At 37.3% G+C, this 20,018-nt stretch overlaps 1 protein-coding gene across 1 annotated transcript in view; it reads left to right on the top strand.

Annotated features, from left to right (window-relative positions):
- Positions 1 to 20,018, top strand: part of PACRG (parkin coregulated) — a 519,387-nt gene that overhangs the window by 160,963 nt on the left and 338,406 nt on the right. The window contains 1 exon segment of the mRNA XM_036871117.1: positions 133 to 162. Within this exon segment, the coding sequence (XP_036727012.1) occupies positions 133 to 162 (30 nt within the window).

The following is a 20,018-nucleotide window of genomic DNA, read 5'->3' as shown; positions in this document are numbered from 1 at the left end:
ATAGGGAGAGGTTAACCAGATAACGGCACCTGATTGATCCTGGTGGATTTGATTATGTCTGTGCAGAGATGGATTTGCCATGAAGATCAAAGGGCCACTCGCTGGCGTGACCCCTTTCCTCAGCCCTGGGAGGGCCTAGGCAGGGTGTTCACATGGCCATGTGTTTTTTATAAAATTTGCAAAAGTAGATATTTTAACTGCAGTCTCTTATGTTGCTGCCTCTTTCTACTCTGACTTCTTCCATCACATTTCCTGTGTCCAGTGGAATTAGAGTGGCACTTGGCAGTTTTGGGATCTGGCTAAGGGGAAATTGTTGTGGAGATACACTGAGTATGAGTTTAGTGTGATACATTTTGTGGTTCACTCTTCCTGCTGACTATGCCGACTCAACAAAGGGCATTACATGAAGGTCCAGTGATCGTATCTCGGTATGAACATGTCCTGTGGTGCAGGCAGCAGACCCATGCGGGAAACAAGTTAGGAGAAAAAAGAGGAGAAGCAAGATTAGGAATGTGTGGAACCAGAAGCAAGTCTCTGGTAAGTTCTTGGATATGTAAGAATTATATGATGTATTGGATGTGTAAGAAAATTGTAAGAGGAGGATTGTGCTCTCATCAATAATGCAGTACATACTATTATAAATATATCCAGATATTGATTTATTTTTCTCATGTGAATTATGCAAAACAAAATTTATCACCATTTCTTCCTTTATAGGACAGCAACCTGTAGTAGCGCTTCAATGAGCAAGTAGTCTGTGTGAAGTTGATTGTTCCATACCTTCCAACATATTGAACCATGTCTTAACATGTCTGATTATCTTGTCCCAAAGCAGTCTGAGACTTCCAAGCAGCACATATGTTTTACCAAACCCAGTAATTCATTGAGAAAGAGATAAATTTTAAATAGCTCTCAGATTGTCTGATAACCCAATTAATGAAGAGAAGTGATGCATATGAACCCATAGGGAAAAGATTTGAATATCCTGCTGTTTTTACATAAAGTTCTGACATCAGTGAAGATAATCTAAGATGTCATAGATCTATGCCAATAAGCCACTACCACAGGGGACTGACAACAAGCTAATGAGTGTCATCAATTCAGAATATTTAAGATTAATTCATGTTCAAGAAAAATTTTATATTCTACTCATCAAAGAGAACCCCCAAATTTTGTAAGCCTCAGGCTGTACAGAACTTGGACTCACCTTGTGCCTGAGCGTTTTGCATCCTTTCCAGAACTTGAGGTCTCATCATTAGACTAGATAGTGAGATGGCAGTTAACACAGAGATTCACTCCTCCATGGGGTAGACAAAGCAAACTTATCAAGAAATAAATGTGTAGATACAATAGAAGCTGTTGTTCATACCAAGATTACAAAACTGTGTTCCATTGAAAACAGATAGTGTGGTTTCCTTTTACAATACATCCTGGTCACCATCGCAGAAATGTTAACACTGAGATGTTGGAGCCTGTGGTCACTTCAGATCTAAGGTTTACTGATTCTGTTGATCTGTCATCAGCGAATTTCTTCACTTCGTACCAAGTATCAGTGCACTGGGAATGGGTATGTGTGACTATAGCTTGGTTGTATGCACAGTCTCTGGCACTATAAGCTTCAGGGCACAGAAAGGAGATAGCACAGGGGATGTTTTTTGGATGCGCTGTCAAGTCTGCACTTCTACATGAAATAGGATGAGGGGACTTTCATGCTACAAGTGGGTCCCAGGCAAGCCGGGATGAGTTGTCACCCTGATGTGAACTGAAGAGAGCTTGCAAAGGCAGGACAAGTCCTGGTGCTTAGTTTCACACCCCGCTACCCACAGCTGCATTCATAGATGCTCCCGCTCTCCAGGAGAGGCCCTGCAAAGTACTCTAAGAAAGGGGCTAATTCCTCTCCTAAGACTAGGTTTCTGATGAGATGAAGACCATTAGAGGGTAGGTGCCTGGGGGATAGGCTCTGCCTGCTCTTCCCTATTCAGCCCAGCAATTAGCGCAGTGTGGGGCTCCTCACAGGTCATAAAGATCAGTGACATTAAAGGGAACCCCCTTTGTATCGAGTAGCCTGCTTAGTGGAAGAAGCACTGAAAAGAGTCCCGAGGTCAGGCTGAGAGCGGTGCACCTGGGACTTACAGTATGTCCTATGGAGAAGAACAGAAGCAGTCTGAGCCTCTCATAGTTAACATCTGTCTTTACATTGAAATGAGATGATTATATGAATACTCTCTGTATGTGGGAATGCACCACAGAATTATACATTGCTTTGATGAAATATTTTAGTAAAGAAAAGATCCCTAAATATGCATAACAACGTTTCAGAAATTTCAGCAAAAGGCAGGTGCTGGAAAGGTTATGAGCACAGGCTCTGGAACTAGACTACGTGCCAATCCCAGCTCTGCCTCTCACCAGCTGTGTGACCTTCAGCAAGTTCCTTTGTCTCTTTGTCTCTATTGCTTCACCTGCAAATAGTGATAATAGAACCTACCTCACAGGGATGTTGTTAGGGTTAGATGAGCTCATGCAAATATAGAACTCAAAAATAAAACTTCAAATAGATGAGCTCATGCAAGTATACAACTTCCCATAACATCTTAACAGAAAGACCCGAATGAACTTTCTGGCCAACCCAATATTAGCTATTATTATTGTTATTGCCATTAATATTATTATTGGTGCCTGAAGTAATTTTGAACTAAAAATCAGGATAAAAAATTTCGTTTTGTTTCAGATATTTGGGATTAATACTAAAATCCACCAGATCTTGATAAAGTATTAAAAGAAAATAAAAAAAAAATAATAAAAAAATTTAAAAAAAAAGAAGAAAATAGAATTTTTGGTAATATCCCTGTTTTATTATTTAATATCTAAATACATTATTTGACTGATAACTAGTATGTACATTTATAATTCCCAAACCAAAGAAAGTAGGTTTAAATCTCATCGGTTGTTAAATGTAAATAACTGTTTAATTCCAAGAGTGATTATCCAATGGGGTGAACAAGTACCAGGGTTATCTCTGCTGCACCCCAGCCCTGAAAGATGGGCAAACCTGAGTAAGTCTCTAAAGATATTCCTTCTTGTGTGCTGAGTGTTTCCCAGTTGTGTGGCTGTCACAGCCCAGTGTTAATTATTGAAAATTAGTGGCAGTATTAGGCAGTATGAAGAGGGGGGTACTGGTGTGAAGGAGGCTTTGGTAACAACCAGAAACCAAGAGGGGAGGCAGCTTACCAGCAGTCAGTCAGGGCATGTAGGACTACTGAACTTTCTAGATCCTGTGTGGGGCACAGCACTGGCATCACTAGGTGCTGTTGCAAGTGCAGAATCTTGGGCCCACCTCAGACCTTCTGAACCAGAATCTGCATTTTTATGGCTCTAGTGGTGACTCCTGTGTCAGTTACCATCTGGGAAGCCCTGGACAGAAAAGCTTCCTTCCATTCTCCTTCTGTCTTACTCCTCTGATGTCCTCTCTGTAAGGAAGGCCTTCTTCCTCCACCCAGGGTAGGCCTCAAACACTGAAAATATAAGATGCAGATGAGCAGGACCTGAACTAACGTAATCACACCAGGCATGTAAAGAAATTGCTGGGTGAAGAGTACTAAGATTTTAGGATTATGAAACCTTGCTGCCTGGGAGACAGATGATGAAAACAGCAGCTAGCATTTATTGAAGCATTTGGATACTTTCATTAACCCTGTTTTACAGACAAGGAAACTAAGGCAAGAAGTTAACTTGTTCATGGTCTCAGAACTAGGAAGGTACTAGGAAGAACTAGGCAGTTACTAGGAAGAACTAGGAAGTTTCCCTCAGTTACTCTAGTCACCTTGACTAGAGTAATCTTGTCACCTTGTTTATTTTATTCAAAAGATTTATCATCAGCTGAAATTGTTTTATTTGCTCATTCTCTTTCTCCCCAACTAGAATTCTTGAGATCTGCACTACATCTATCTTACTTGTTTCAGTATCTTTCATGATTAGGATGTAGGCTTGGTGAATATTATAAGCTTACTAATATTTAATCAAGTGCATATATATACTAATGAATATACAATTCATAGATATATAATATGAACAATTTAACCTGGGATAGAGTAGACCAGGAGAGATATGACATCTGTCCTGTAATAGCTAAAGGACTATCATGAAGAGGAGGGACTTAATTTATGCTAGTGATAAGAGCTGTCCAAAGAGGTAATGACTTGTTTGGGGAGGTGACAAGTTCCTGGTCACTATAGCTGATCTCAAATAGGCAGGGTGGTTTGGGGGCAGAGATATTGTAAAGGAGATTCATAATTTTGTGTGATAATGGCTTTTAGGGTTCCTTTCAACCCTGATTGTCTTTAAGAAGTTGAGTGCAGTGATTTTCCCTAAGATGCCTATTGTTCTTGATGGGAAAATGGACTAGGTTCTTTAGTTGCCTCCCAATACTCTTCATCAAAGGCTAGGTTGGGCACTTACACTTTTTTTTTAATTAAAATGAGGTGGAAAGAAATCAAAACAACAACAACAACATATTTCACTTCTGTAGAGCTGCCTTGGCTCAATAAGTCTTTAGAGTGTCTGCTCCAGAATCTCATTCAGAGTCATGTAAAAGGAGGAGTTTGATAACTTTGTAGTTTCATTATAATTTTTACAACAGATTTGATTACCCACATTTGTCACACATTTTATTCATTAGATTTCAAGTCAAATAACTTTTGCCTTGAATCCATCCCTGATGGGTGAAGTGTGCCTCCACTGAGGATATTTAAAAGAACAGGTTCAAGTCTCTGAAAGCAGATCGGTCCAAAAATATTTTGCACAATGGCAGAACTAATATACGTAGAGTTCCTTCCAAGGTGATTGCTCAGAGACGAACATCTATTAGATATATTGGTTCTGTTGGGAGTGCTAAAGAAAAGACACAACATATTTCATTAATGTCATATGATATGTGTATTTCATTGTGTACATGCATATCAAAATACTCAAACTCTTTTTTAAAAATCCTTTTTGTTTTGTTTTGTTTTGACAAGAAGATCCGTGCTGTATGACTTTGCACAGTGCACACCTCAATACTTAGGCCTTTGCAATTGTAATATGCATTTACTCTGCCATTTTTGGAGATATTTTCATAGCATTTAAAAAATTATTATGTGTTTCCTCTGCACATGTACAATCAATGTGTACTAAGGCTCTGTATGTGATTATAGTATTGCACTCACAAAGAAAATAGCTGTAAGTATGAAATGATTAATTTGGATGTTCTGAAGAGTAACTTGAGTGGTTTGAAAACTTTTAATGTTTTGCGTAAAATATATGGCTGATTGTATACCTTTAAATCGCCCTGAAACAATGTAGTTTATTTTCTATGAATGATTGTAGAAATTCTAAGCATATGCTTAGTGCATAACATATTCCAAATTGTGTCCTTTTCTATTTTTAAGAAATTAAATGCTTTTTCATGTCTAGTTCTAATTTATCATTTTGTAGTTATGCCCAATGAACTGATAGACCATTTTCCTATCTTATTAAAACACTCAAGGCTTGCTATTCTGACAATACATCAAAAGAAGAGCAAAACAAGATGTATACAGAACACTTAAGTCAATATCACCACTAATACAAGATTTTTAGGTCGAGATAGTATAATTCTTAACAATAAAGGCACAGCATAGTTTGGTTTTGCTTTAATTTTCAGATCAATTTTTTAGACAAAAATTATCCTGTAGTTTCATATTTGACCAAATTATTTTCTTCTGAATCTCCCAAAAGGAAAATAAAGCATTCCTTGTATCAGTTTGACCCTGCTACATATGTTGCCCTCAAGGTTTTGTTCTTCAATTCCAAAGACATTTTTTTTTAAATTTTTTTATGGAGATATAATTTATGTATAGTGAAATGCTCAAATCATTTCTTTTTAATTTATTTATTTTATTTACTTTTGGCTGCATTGGGTCTTCATTGCTGCTCATGGGCTTTCTCTAGTTGTGGCGAGCGGGGGCTACTCTTCGTTGCAGTGAGCGGGCTTCTCACTGCGGTGGCTTCTCTTGTTGCGGAGCACAGGGTCTAGGCATGCGGGCTTCAGTAGTTGTGGCACATGGGCTCATTAGTTGTGGCTCGCATGCCCTAGAGCTCAGGCTCAGTAGTTGTGGCGCACGGGCTTAGTTGCTCCGCGGCATGTGGGATCTTCCCAGACCAGGGCTCGAACCCGTGTCCCCTGCCTTGGCAGGCGGATTCTTAACCACTGTGCCACCAGGGAAGCCCCCAAAGACGTTTTAACAACTGTAATCCAAGAGAGAAGATAATATATTTATCATTTGATAATTTTCATAGGTTCTACATTTCTGCTGTAATAATATACCTTAATGTTCATCCTCCCTAGCTATCAGTGTAAAGCTCTTAGATTAAACTATGTCTGGTTTTTTAAACATCCAAAAGCTGAAATCTTTCATTATTTCCGCCTTTTTATTAAAGGAAAGCTAAAATTTGTCCAGATCTTGATAAAATTGGTATCAGATTAATGTGAATTTCCCCAACACTATGGTTTGTTGCATATTTTAGGTAGTAATATTGTTACAGTCTGATTCTTCCCCTCCCCCCAGCTACATAAGTAAGAAATGTCACTTTGTATGCAAGAAACTGAATGGAGGATGAGGAATATTGGAGAATATGTTTTTCTCTGGGGGAAAAAGAATGATATATTAATAACCTAATTAAAATACCTAAGTGTTTAAGATTGGGGAATATATAGATGTCTTTGACTTTTTTGTCTCCCTGCTTCCCTTAATTTGGGAAACTTTCCCAATTCCCCTTCATGTAATTATGGTAGGTTTGTGAACTAGAGGCTTTATTCAACCTACCTCTGGGTGAGCCAGGATGTCACTGAAGATTCTCCAGAGAAGCAGAACCCATAGGATATACAGAAATAGACTTATTTTAAGGAACTGGCTCTAATGATTGTGGGGACTGGCAAGTCCAAAATCTGTAGGGCAGACTAGCAGCTTGGATATTCAGGTAAGAGTAAATGCTGCAATACTGAGTCTGAAATTTATAGGGCAGACTGGCAGGCTAGAAACTCAGGCAGGTTTTCTATGTCACAGTCTTGAGGCAGAATCCCTTCCTTCCTTCTCTGGAAAACCTCAGTTTTCTGTCTTAGTGCCTTCAACTGATTGGACGAGGCTCACCCACATTATGGAGGACAATCTGCTTTACTTAAAGTCAACTAATTTTAAATGTTAATTACATCTACAAAGTACCTTTACAGCAACATCTAGACTAGTGTTTGACCAAACAGCTGGGCACCCTAGCCCAGCCAAGTTGACACATAAAATTCACCATCACAGCCCTGCTCCCCAGGGCTCTTCTATGAGACTGATACAGACTCAGGAAAACCAGAGCAACATTCTCTTTCTTAAATCATAGCTATAAAGACTGTGCTTGAACTTTGGGTTGGGTGGGGATTGGGGAGAAACATTTCCAGCTGGTTGAGAGAGTCTGCTAGAGAATGCAGCAGACCCTGGGGAGAGTGGGAACATAGGGTGATGGAAGGAGGGAGAGAGGGGCTGAGAGCTAGGGAGGCTGTCCTGGTGAGGGCATCTGAGCCCTGGATTCAGCTGTGCCATGAGTCTGACTCTTCCCAGAAATTCCCTCTTTTGCTTGAGCAACTAAGACTGTTGACAAATGAAGAGGAACTTTGAAAAACCCTTTAATACTTACAGTTATCATGAAGCAGTTAGATGTTAAATGATGTTCAGAAATCCACTGAATCATTTGTTCACAAATGTTTTAGTGCCGATTTTTGCGTTTGTAGAAATGCTAGGCATTGGGATAAAGCAGTTTGACCTGTCTGATAAAACAGGCAAACAGTGAACAATTGATGGCAAGTGAAATAAAGTTTATAAAAAAGGGTGGAGATGGGACTTCCCTGGTGGTCCAGTGGTTAAGACTCTGCATTCCCAATGCAAGGGGCTCAGGTTCAATCCCTGGTCAGGGAACTAGATCCCGCATGCCACAACTAAGACCTGGCGTACCCAAATAAATAAATAATTTTTTTTTTTTTTAAAAAGGGTGGAGATGATACAGTGGGAGAATAATGCAGGAGGAGCTGACCATCTTGGGTTAAGGAATTAGACTTCCTTGAGGAGGTGTGTATATGATGACACCTGAAGGATGAGGATGAGTTAGCTAGAAAATTGGAAAGAGGGTTCAAGTCAGAGGGAAGAGTATGAGTGAAGGTACTAGAGTGACAGACAAAGAATTATACAAGCAATTGAAAAGGCAGAATGACTGATAAGAGACAGAGACAGGAAGAGAGGCAGGAAGACTTCATCTGAGGAGAGAATTGAGCATCAGCCAAACCCTCTCAGGGCCCTTGTAAGCCAAGGCCAGTATTTGAGGAACAAGGTAAATGGTAACACCATTACCTGAGACAGGTGTGCTGGAAGGAGGAATTACTTTAAGAAGCCAACATAGTTGTTCAGTTTGGGGTTTGCCAAGGTAGAGAGGAGATATTTAATAATGTTTGGCGCTCAGGAGGGATGTCTGCATTGTCACCTGGCATCTGTGTGAATGGGGTGGACAGGGCCCTAAGGATGGAAAGAATTCTTTCTGAAGAGTACTTAAAAAAAATAGTAACAGAGAGATAGCACTTTAGTTTACTGCCGCTTAAACAAATTTACCAATTATGAAATAAAGGAAACCTTTCAATTTGCTGATCAGACACCAGAGACATAGTCACAGAGTGGGAGTTGGAACAAATCCCACAGCTCATCTAATTCAACACTTTAATTTCAAAACTAAAAAATTGAAGCCAAAAGATCATCAAGACCAAAAATAAAACTACCTGATATCTAGTACTTTGCTCTTTCTTCTACAGTTTAGTGGAAAGGGGGAGAGGAAGAGAGCACTTTAACATGACAAATATTTCAATTTTTTTCATACTGCACTCTCAATTTTATGTGAATGCCTAGCCACCTAATTTCACTTTCAGTTAATGTTGAGCTATGACTGATTGGCAGTAGCCGCCTGAAGCACTGTATCTGAAGCCACATTGGTTTGCAGTGTCTACTACAAGTAGGGCATCTATCTAATGTCCAAACTGCTCTCAAAGGACAGTGAAATGAAGATTGATTATCAATTTTGTAGGGACAGCAGGCAGGAGCCTGGATTGTCCCTGGCAAACTGGAACCTGTGCTCTCCCCAACCATAAGGGATGTAGGAAGAGAATTAGGCACAGGTGCCATTTTTGCCATTCCTGTTTCATATGGTTTTCCCATTAAAGTTAGAATTTATTTTGATTTTGACAGGAAAAGAAAAGAAGAAGAAAAGGAAAAATTGATTCCCAGCTGCAGCAAGGTTTTAGAATTTTTTACTATCATCTTCTTCATGGAGATTTATTAAATGTTGGCCTTGAATGTTAATAATGTTTTTTTTTTCAAAAAAGAGTAATTAAAATAGAGTTACTTTCAATAACTCTACCTTGATCCAAAAGAAATATCTCAAAAGAGGGAATATGTAAGTGTTGGTCTAATCCAACGCTCATAATTCTGCTCTTTCAGTCAATTCCTCTTTCCTCTGAAAGAAAATTTTCTGTACAGGTAATAGCTTTGTCTCTGCTTTTGATGAGCATTTTTAGAGTGTTGGAAATAACTTTGACAGGATGGAAATTTTTTAGTATAAGTTAAATCATCAGTAGAGAATAGTGCTTCTAAAACAGTTTTAAATGCCAAATCATATTTAAAAGAATCATGTAATTAGAGTTAAACATCAATACATTTAGGAAATGTAGTTATAACCCATGTTAAGAGAAAATTTAATATTTGTAATAATGGTAAGGTATATAGCAAGCACCAATGAATGTGCTTGTTTGGAATTTCCTCTTGACCTTCTTCACATGTAGGTGATGCCAGCTCTTCTTCCATGGTGTTTACCTACACATCAATACAAGCAGCATCTCAGAAGGAGTTCAGAGTGTCAAAAGTCTTAATCCCTCTGACTTTGGGATTTCTATAGGGAACTGACATATTGCCAAAGAATAGACTCAACATCCATTACCACTTTTTACTTGAATCTCTGTATCTCAAAGCAAATTTCACTGAAAATAATAATCATAATCTAATGTACTGGAGAAATGTTCATATTATGGGAAATGCACAATCACTTCTAGAATCTAGTGTATTAACAGCATGTGAAAACCAATGGGTTTTAGGGAAAGGTATAAATGTGGGGAGATACAAATTGTACTAAAATGTGGAATTCTCACTAATGTGAGGAGCTAAGGTTTTTAGGGTATTGAAGTTAATATTCTATGAAATGCTTCTTAAGCAGAAGCCTTAAGTAAAAAGCCTCCCCAAATAAAACTAAGCCTCATTATTGAAAAGCACATGTTCATATTCCATGAGCTCTTTATTTTAACTATCTGCATATATCTGATTTTTTTTCTATTCAAGACACTTTTTTCCTGGAAAATATGCATTTATTTTTGCAAATTTTGCCCTTTAAATCTTGCAGCTTTTAAACATGTCTGCTTCCTATTCTATAGTTTTGAAATGGTTTCTATTTAGTGGCATTATTAAAAATATTATCAATATATGCCTATTTTCTGTATTTAGTAAGTGGATATCTGAACTCATTTGTGAAGCAGATTTGAAATTATATACTTTTTCTTTCTTCCAATTGGACATTCCTAATTTTTTTTAGTCTGAAAATCAACTCTTGGCATCATTTGAAAATTGTTCCAGTCAAGAGGAAGGAAAAAGTATAGAAAAATATTTTCTACAGATTTATCCCATTAGATTATAGGACCCAAAGTCAAGGTTTGTCTGGTGGAATTTCATCAAGCATGACATGGTAGGAAAAAGAATGAGTTAGTTTATTTTAATCCATAATCTCAAATAACATATAGACCCATGAACTTTTCATATGAGTGGCTTGCTTTTTTTTTTTTTTGGAGGGGGAACTGTATTATTTCATATCTATTTTTTCTAAAAATTGCATTTCCATTTGAACTAGACTCACAGATACTGTTGAAGCTGTGAAACACATTTCAAAAAAAATTCTGATGTCTTCAGTGTGTGTCCATTCTTCCAGTAGAACAGTGAGCTGAGTCCCCTTTATCTTTCAGAATGTATATAGCCAAATCTCAAGGACCAGACTTATTAAAAGCTACTGTCTTCAAGTATTTTCTGTCTGATTTCAGTGAGTTAAATCTCATATGCCTTGAAAACTTAAAAATTTATGTATCACAACAGAAAAACTCCAAGTGGCATTTCCAGAAAATTTTAAGAGATTTTTGTGCCTCTCAAAAAAATCGAAACTGCAATTTGGGTATATTACCACTAGATGTCACTGACTTGTGATTTATAAATGCTGGAATTTAGCCAGAGGCACATATTGGGTTACCCAAAAAGATCGTTCAGGTTTTTCCATAACAGATTACGGAAAAACCCGAACGAACTTTTTGGCCAACCCAACAGATCAAATCATATTGCTGACTTTTTCTAATGGACAAGCAACAATAATGATGTTACATTTATATGTGATTCTGAAGCTCAAAGTTTAGTCAAGTTGTCCAAATTTGCATACATAGGTTCTAAGTAATAGACATCTATGATTCCAGAGGCGTACGTTTCTGCAGTCTCAAACTGGATTACTCTAATAGCTATTAGAGTTTTAGAGTAATACTCTATAGGACTACTTAGGTTGTATTTTAAAGAAACCCAACATAGCCTAAGTACAACACAGGGAACGTGTTGGCATATGTACAGAAGTCCAGTGGCATACTGTCTTCAGACATGACCAGTCCTAAAAGCTCTAAACTATTTTTTCATGGTACCATCTCTCAGAAGGCTCTCTGCCACATGGCAGATGATACATCCTGGCAGCTGAAGAGCCACATTCTGTAGGTTCATCAACCCCAGCAGACCATCTTTCCCGGTAATTGGCAGAAATGAGCTGGAATAAGTTTCGATTAGCCAGCCTTAGGTGACAAGAAAATCAAGGATCCAGTCACTATAGATGGGAAGATGGGGGGCACTTTGATTAACCTGAATTGTATGTCCACCCCTTGGCTATGGACACATCACCAGTGGCTGTGGGATCAGTCTGACTTAAAACATAGAGGGTTGATTCCCCACAGGATGGGCAAGGGACACTATTACTAAAAGATGGGGGGATAGAATTTGGATGGGCAAAAACAGCAGATGTGCACAACAAATTGTTGGACTATTTTCCTGCGTCTCTACCCTTTCAGGAGAGGAAAGTTGTATCCAAGACTACCAGAGTGATCTTTCTAGAATAAGATCTGAAAATAACACTCTCCTAATTGGGATTGTAAAACAGATAGCGAGTTGGAACCTGCTGTATAGCGCAGGGAGCTCAGCTCTGTGCTCTGTGGTGACCCAGATGGGTGGGATGGGGAGTGGGGTGGGAGGGAGGTCCAAGAGGGAGGGGATATATGTATACATATAGCTGATTCACTTCGTTGTACAGCAGAAACTGACACAACATTGTAAAGCAACTATACCCCAATTAAAAAAAAAAAAAAAGAGCACCGAGATATAGTACAAACTTCTTAGTACACAAGGTTCCTCTCGACCTAACTTCTTCCTGTCCTTCTTTACTATTCTCATTTCCAATCGCTCTCCTCGACTCCAGCCACACAGAACTCCCTGTGATTCTTCCAAACAATCATATTATTTCATGTACTACTTCCCACCTCATAGTCTTATTACTCTTTCTCATAACAGAGATTTTCCTCAAGTTATATCTTCTACCTGAAGCCCTTCCACACTGTTGTCTTTATTTATCATGTAAAATCACCCTTAAGCATTGCTTTCTCCAAATTTCCTTCCTTGACCCCACTCTCTACACTTCTTAGACAGATTTAGATATTACTCTTCTACATGTCCATAGTACTTTGGGCATATACATATCATTAGCATTTATCATACCGTATTATAATATTTGGCTTATGGGTATATCTCCCCATTAAACAATGAACTTATTAAGAGTAGGGGCTGTGAATTATCTAAATTTTCCTCCATGAATTATCTCTCAGTATTTTGTACAGAGCTTGACACGTAATAAGCATTGAATGAATGGTTGATCAGTGAGTGAATGGATGTATGAATGAATGAGTGGATTCACACCAGTTTGACACCAAAGCAATTCCCTATTTCCTCTCTGCAAACAGCTGGTGAAGAAACATTTGGGAGGCAGTGTGCATTGAGTGCAAGCTGCAGAGCTAGAAGACTAATGCTCAAAGCCCTGCTTCTTCACTTGCCAGTTGTGCAGCTGTGGGCAAAGTGCCTAACCCTGTGTACCTCTGGGTTCTCATATGTAAAAAGAGAAGGATAATCGTTTCCATATACCAAGTGTTCTCTTCTTCAATTTTCATTAACCCTGCAATAAATATATTGATAATTATTCCTGTTTTAGAGGTGAGTAGAGTGAGATTCAGAGTGGTTAAGTAGCCTGCTCAAAGGCACACAGGTTCTAAACTGGGGAGTGAATATTCTGCTGAAGGATTGCCTGATTCTAAACCCTTGCAGTTTCAACTGTGCCAAGATTTCACAACTTGTTTTTATTGACTGGAAAATGGTCCAGGGAAATATTTTTCTTACCTTAGATAAATTTTCTACTAATGATTGTTTTCTGTATAAGAATGTAACCTGAACCAAACAGCTTTTAGATATTGCTATAGTTGAGCACACTACTTTTAAAATATTTAATGTTTATCCCTTTGGGTAGGTGAACTCATATAGTTGATGAATAAATGACAATTTTTTAATTTGAATTGAAAAAAATCTATTCTATTCAACCCCTGTGCTGTTTGTGTAGATATTAGCAATTTGTTCCCCTAGAAGAACAAGATCTATTGAAAAGTATGTCTAGTTCACAAGAGCAGAAGTTTATTCAGGATGCAGTTCAAATGGGTTTCTTTTCTCCATTTCCATGTGTCAGACTGCCTAAATAGAGATAATTGGATCTTCAAAGCACTAGATGGAAGCATTAGCAGTTCATTGCCCATAATTTTCTCTGCAGATGAGTTCTGAGACCTACCCAGAAATGAGGAAAAGTGGATCAAACCAAAAGTTAAAGAAACTTTCTCACCTTCTGGCAAACCACTGGCAGCCAGCACTAGCTGGCTATAGTAATTCTGAGGATTATGTATAGCTCATTTTACCATCCCAAACTCATAAAGTTAGACTTCATGTAAAAGGATAAGTGACCAAACTGTGTCATATTAAGAAGATTAGGAGAATACTGGATAATTTTTTTTAGTAGGATAATTGATATACGTTCCAAGTCATGACATACATCTGCACTGATATCAACTTGTTTTCATTTACTTAGACAACTGAAATCAAGAACTAAGTTATTTTAAGCAAACAGCTTCATTTTACATTCATTTATTTCTGCTTTGCATGAAGCACAGCTGCATTATAATGTGATCAAGCACAATAAAGTGTGTTTTTAGATAGAAGAATTATACCATTCAGGTAGATGTACAATTTCACCTAAAGTGTTTTAAAAGTACAAGTGCATGAGATTTTGTTCTCTTCCAAAAATAACTCTTACTCAAACTTTAGAACCTATAGATTTTCTACCTCCTGTTACCAAAAACAAATGAAATATTCTGAGCCAATTGTCTGGAGTTACTTAATTGAAGTTATTTAACTGGTGGTAACTTTTCCAGTGTGTCTGAATCCTTTGGAAAATAAAATGGCTGAAAATAGCTACTGTGTTCAGAATATTTCCAGAATACATATATACATACTACATATCATATAAATGTATGTTATATATATATACACACACACACAATATATGCAGTAAAAATAAATGAATATATGGTATATATTTATATGATATATGGTAAATATATATATATACACATATATAGTATTTACATTTTATATTTGTAGATCTCTCCTGGTACACATATGTGTGACGGTTCTCTAGGTATATAACTAGAAGCAGAGTCTCTATGTCATGGAAAATGCCCATCTTTAGCTTTACTAGATATCACCAAATTCCTCTCTACTCAAATTCAAGATAATTTAAGGAGAGTTTATTTGCAAAGATTTACAAAGTTATGAAGAGAGGGCAAACCAAGCGACAATGCAGTAACCTAGGGCTAGTGGTAGCTGAGCTACTATCCTAGGCCCCAAAGACTGACAGGAGAGGAAGTTTAATTGAAACTGGAGATCATGTAGAAAAAGCTGCCTTGAGAGTAGTAACCTACAGTGGAGAAGACCTAGCATAGAGGAGCCAGAGGAATAAATACCCTGTTTTCACTCTCCACTCTTCTGCTATTCTTGTGCCAAAGCCCACCATTAGTAAACCAGAAGGTATTGGAGTCTGTTAATGTTGACCATACAGGTCAGCTTCTCATAGTGAAGAGCAGAGATGGTCTGGAAGGGGAAAATGAATGTGTCCACTATAATATCTATCCAAGTCATTAAAAGCATCCTTCTACTGTTGCTGCTAACTGCTATGGAGTACTCCCTAGCACATATTTTCCATTTTTACCTATCCTCTTATCCAGTGATGAACTCCCAGATTATTTCCAATGCCTTGTTGTCACAAATAAAGCTGCACTGAATCTTCTTGTCTCTTTATGAACTTGATTTCTTAGGGCTACAGATCCAGGAGCAGAACTGATTGGTCTTCAGTGCCTGTTTATACTTCATTTGACTGAGAAGTAATGGTTTTTCACTAAGCATGAATTTCATGTGCAGCCTTGTTGTTGCATGTAGCAGTAATTCTTTCTCTTTTCTTTCTGAATAGTGTTTTATTGTATAGATATGCTGTAATTAGTTTATCCATTCACCTGTTGATTGACATTTGGGCTATTTCCAGTTAGGGGCTTTTACAAATAAAGCTGCTATGAATATTGGAGTAGAAGTTCTTGTTTAGACACACATTTTCATTTCTTTTGAGGAAATATCTGGGAGTATAATGGCTGCCTTTTATGGTAAGTGGCATGTGCTTATCTTTTTAAGAAATTACCAAGTAAATTTCCAAGCTAGTTGTACCAGTTTACATTCTCACTAGCAGTATATGAGCATTCCAGTTTCTCCACAGCCTCACCAACCATTTGGTATGTTCATTCTTTTCAATTTTAGCCAATCTAATGGATGTATAGTGAGATACCTCTTTGGGCATTTTCCTCATCACTAATGAAGTTGTTTATCTTTTTATGTACTTCTGTAGCTTCTTCTGTGAAGTGTCTGCTCAAATATTTTGCCCATTTTTGTTAGGTTAATTGTCATATTATTTAGTTAGAAGTATTCTTTATATATTTTAGAAACAAGTGCTTTTTATAATACATGTGTTTCAAATACTTTATCTCAGTCTGGTTTAGCTTTCTGGTTTTCTTAAGGGTGTCTTTTGAAGAGCAAATGTATTTAATTTTGATGAAATCTAATTTATCATTTTTTTCTTCTATGTTTTGGCTTTTTGTATAATATCTAATAAAAATTTGCCCACCCCAAGATCTATGTTTTGTTTATTTTTGTAAAAGTTTCATATTTTTAGGTTTTACATGTAGTGCTATGCTCAATTTTTAGTTAATTTTTATGTACAGTATGAGCTGTGAGTAGATGTTAATTTTTTTCCACACAGACATTAAATTTACCCAGCATCGTTTGTTGAAAAGATTCTCCTTTCCCCATCAAATTGCCTTGACATCTTCATCAAAAATCAATTGATGATCTATATATATGGGTCTATTTCTAGACTCTATTCTATTCCACTGATTTATATGTCTTTATTTTTGCCAATTTCAAACTGTAGCTTTTTTTTTTTTTTTAAAGGAATGTAGTTTATTTATTTATTTATTCATGGCTGTGTTGGGTCTTCGTTTCTGTGCGAGGGCTTTCTCTAGTTGCGGCGAGTGGGGGCCACTCTTCATCACGGTGCATGGGCCTCTCACTGGCGTGGCCTCTCTTGTTGCAGAGCACAGGCTCCAGACGCGCAGGCTCAGTAATTGTGGCTCACGGGCCTAATTGCTCCGCGGCATGCGGGATCTTCCCAGACCAGGGCTCGAACCCGTGTCCCCTGCATTGGCAGGCAGACTCTCAACCACTGGACCACCAGGGAAGCCCCCAAACTGTAGCTTTATAGCAAGTCTTAAAATCAGGTAGAGTTTAACTCCTCCAGGTTTTGTTTTTACTCATTTTGGCTTTCCTAAGCCCTTTGCATTCCGTATGAATTTTAGAAATCAGCTGCCAATTTTTACCAAAAAAAAGACTGATGGAAGTTTGTTTGAGATTGCACTGAATCTGTAGATCTACTTGGGGACAATTGCCAGTTCCAATCCATGAATATGGTATATATTCAGTTATTTAATTCTTCTTTGAATTTGCTCAGGAATGTTTTCTAATTTTCAGTGTATAAGTCATGAATATCTTTTGTTAGATTTGTTCCTGGGTGTTTTGTAACTTTTATCATTAAGTGGAATATAAAATTTTATTTTCGAATATTTTGACACTGATATATAAGAATATAAATGATTATATATATGATCTTATTTTTTTCCCTCCTGTTTTCATTTTATATGCTGAATTACACTGAGTGATTTCAAGTGTTAAAACAACCTTGCATTCTTGAAATGAGTCCAACTTAGTCATCATATATTACTTTCTTCACATATTGCTGTATTTGATTTCTTAGAGTCTTAAGAATTTTTGTGACTATCTCATGAGAAAATCTATAATTGTCTCTCTTTTAAAAATTTTTTGCCGAATTTTGGTATTATGTTATACTGGCCTCCTAAAACTTGTTGGACAGTGATCTTTCCTTCTCTGTTTTCTAAAAATGTTTATGTAAGTTTGGTATTATTTCTTCCTTCAATGTTTGATAAAACTCAGCAGTAAAACCATCTATGCCTGGGGTTTTCTTTTTGGGAAAAGTTTTTCATAACAAGTTCACTTTTATTAATAGAGACATATTTAGATTTTCTATTTGTTCATGGACGATTGTGGTAACTTGTACTATTAGAGTCTGTGTCATCTAACTTGTCAGTTTTGGGGGCATAAAATTGCTTACAGTGTTCTATTATTAACTTTTTTTTAAAATAAATTTATTTATTTTTATTTATTTATTTTTGGCTGTGTTGGGTCTTCGTTTCTGTGCGAGGGCTTTCTCTAGTTGCGGCAAGTGGGGGCCACTCTTCATCGCAGTGCACGGGCCTCTCACTGTCGTGGCCTCTCTTGTTGCGGAGCACAGGCTCCAGATACACAGGCTCAGTAGTTGTGGCTCACGGGCCCAGCTGCTCCGCGGCATGTGGGATCTTCCCGGACCAGGGCTCGAACCCGTGTCCCCTGCATTGGCAGGCAGACTCTCAACCACTGCGCCATCAGGGAAGCCCTATTATTAACATTTTAACAACTGTAGAGTCTGCTGTGATAACCTCCTTTTCCTTCCTGATATTTTTTTTTTTTTAAAGATTTATTTATTGATTGATTGATTTATTGCTATGTTGGGTCTTCGTTTCTGTGCAAGGGCTTTCTCTAGTTGTGGCAAGCGGGGGCCACTCTTCATCGCGGTGCGCGGGCCTCTCACTGTCGCGGCCTCTCCCGTTGTGGAGCACAGGCTCCAGACGCACAGGCTCAGTAGTTGTGGCTCACGGGCCCAGCTGCTTAGCGGCATGTGGGATCTTCCCAGACCAGGGCTCGAACCCGTGTCCCCTGCATTAGCAGGCAGATTCTCAACCACTGCGCCACCAGGGAAGCCCCTTCCTGATATTTTGATGATATGTGTTCTCTCATTTCTCCTGATCAGTGTTGTTAGGGGTTTGGCAATTTTGTGACCTTTTCAAAGATTCATCTTTTGCCTTTGTTAATACTCTCTATTGTCTGTTTTCTATTTTATTGATTTCAGCCTTATCTTTATTATTTCTTTACTTCTACTTTGAGATTACTTTCTCTTATTTGTGCAGCTTCTTAAAGTAGAAACTTGGGTTAATCATTTTAGGTATTTCTTCTTTTTTAATTCATGCATTTAAAGTTTAAGTGTTTATCTAAGCACTGCTTTACTGAATCTCACAAATTTTGATATGTTGCATTTTAGTTCTCATTTAGTTTAATACTTTCTAATTTCCCTTGTGATTTTGTTTTTGAATCATGAGTTATTTAGAACTGTGTCATTTATTTTCCAGATATTTGCAGTTCTTCCAAATATGTTATTATTTATTTCTGATTTAATCCTATTGTGGTCAGAGAATATATTCTGCATGATTTTAATACTTTTAAGCTGTCTATGGCCTATATATAAGTCTATCTCCAAAAATACACTATGTGCATTTGAAAAGAATGCATATTCTGTTCTTGTTAGATGCAGCATTGTATAACTGTCAGTTATATAAAGGTGACTTAGCTTGTTTTTCAGCTCTTACTCATTTATGTCTAGTTCTATCAATTGCTGAGAGAGATATGTTAAAATCTCCTACAATGACTGTGGAATTGTCTATTTCTTTCTTTAATTCTGTCAATTTTTGCTTCATGTATTTTGGGGGATTATTATTAGGGACATACTCATTTATAATTATAATGTCCTCCTAACGAATGGGTCTGTTATCATGAATGTCTGTCTTTGTCTTGAGATCTATTTAATCTGATATTTAAATAGCTATGCCAGACTTCTTTTACGTATTTTTGGCATGTTATGTTGTGTTCCACCTAATTACCTTTAATCCATTTGAGTCTTAATATGTAGAGTGTGTCTCTTCTAGGCAGCATATAGTTAAATCTTGCTTTTTAAAAATCTGCTCTGTCAATATCTGCCTTTCAATTGTTGTGTTTAGATCAGAGGTAGGCAAAATTTTTCTTAAAGGCTGGATAATAAATATGTTAGGTGTATCAGTCCAAAAGACAAATTTGAAGAATATACAGTATATATATATATATATATATATATATATATATATATATATATATATATATATATACACATATACACACAAACACATATATATTAAATATAATCACTTAACAATGTAAAACCGTTCTTAGATTGTAGGCATTAAAAAAAAA

The sequence above is a fragment of the Balaenoptera musculus genome, chromosome 12 (assembly GCF_009873245.2).
Source record: "Balaenoptera musculus isolate JJ_BM4_2016_0621 chromosome 12, mBalMus1.pri.v3, whole genome shotgun sequence".
Taxonomy (NCBI): Eukaryota; Metazoa; Chordata; class Mammalia; order Artiodactyla; family Balaenopteridae; genus Balaenoptera; species Balaenoptera musculus.
The sequence above is the reverse complement of the archived record's forward strand: the minus strand, read 5'-3'. Positions and strand labels throughout refer to the sequence as shown.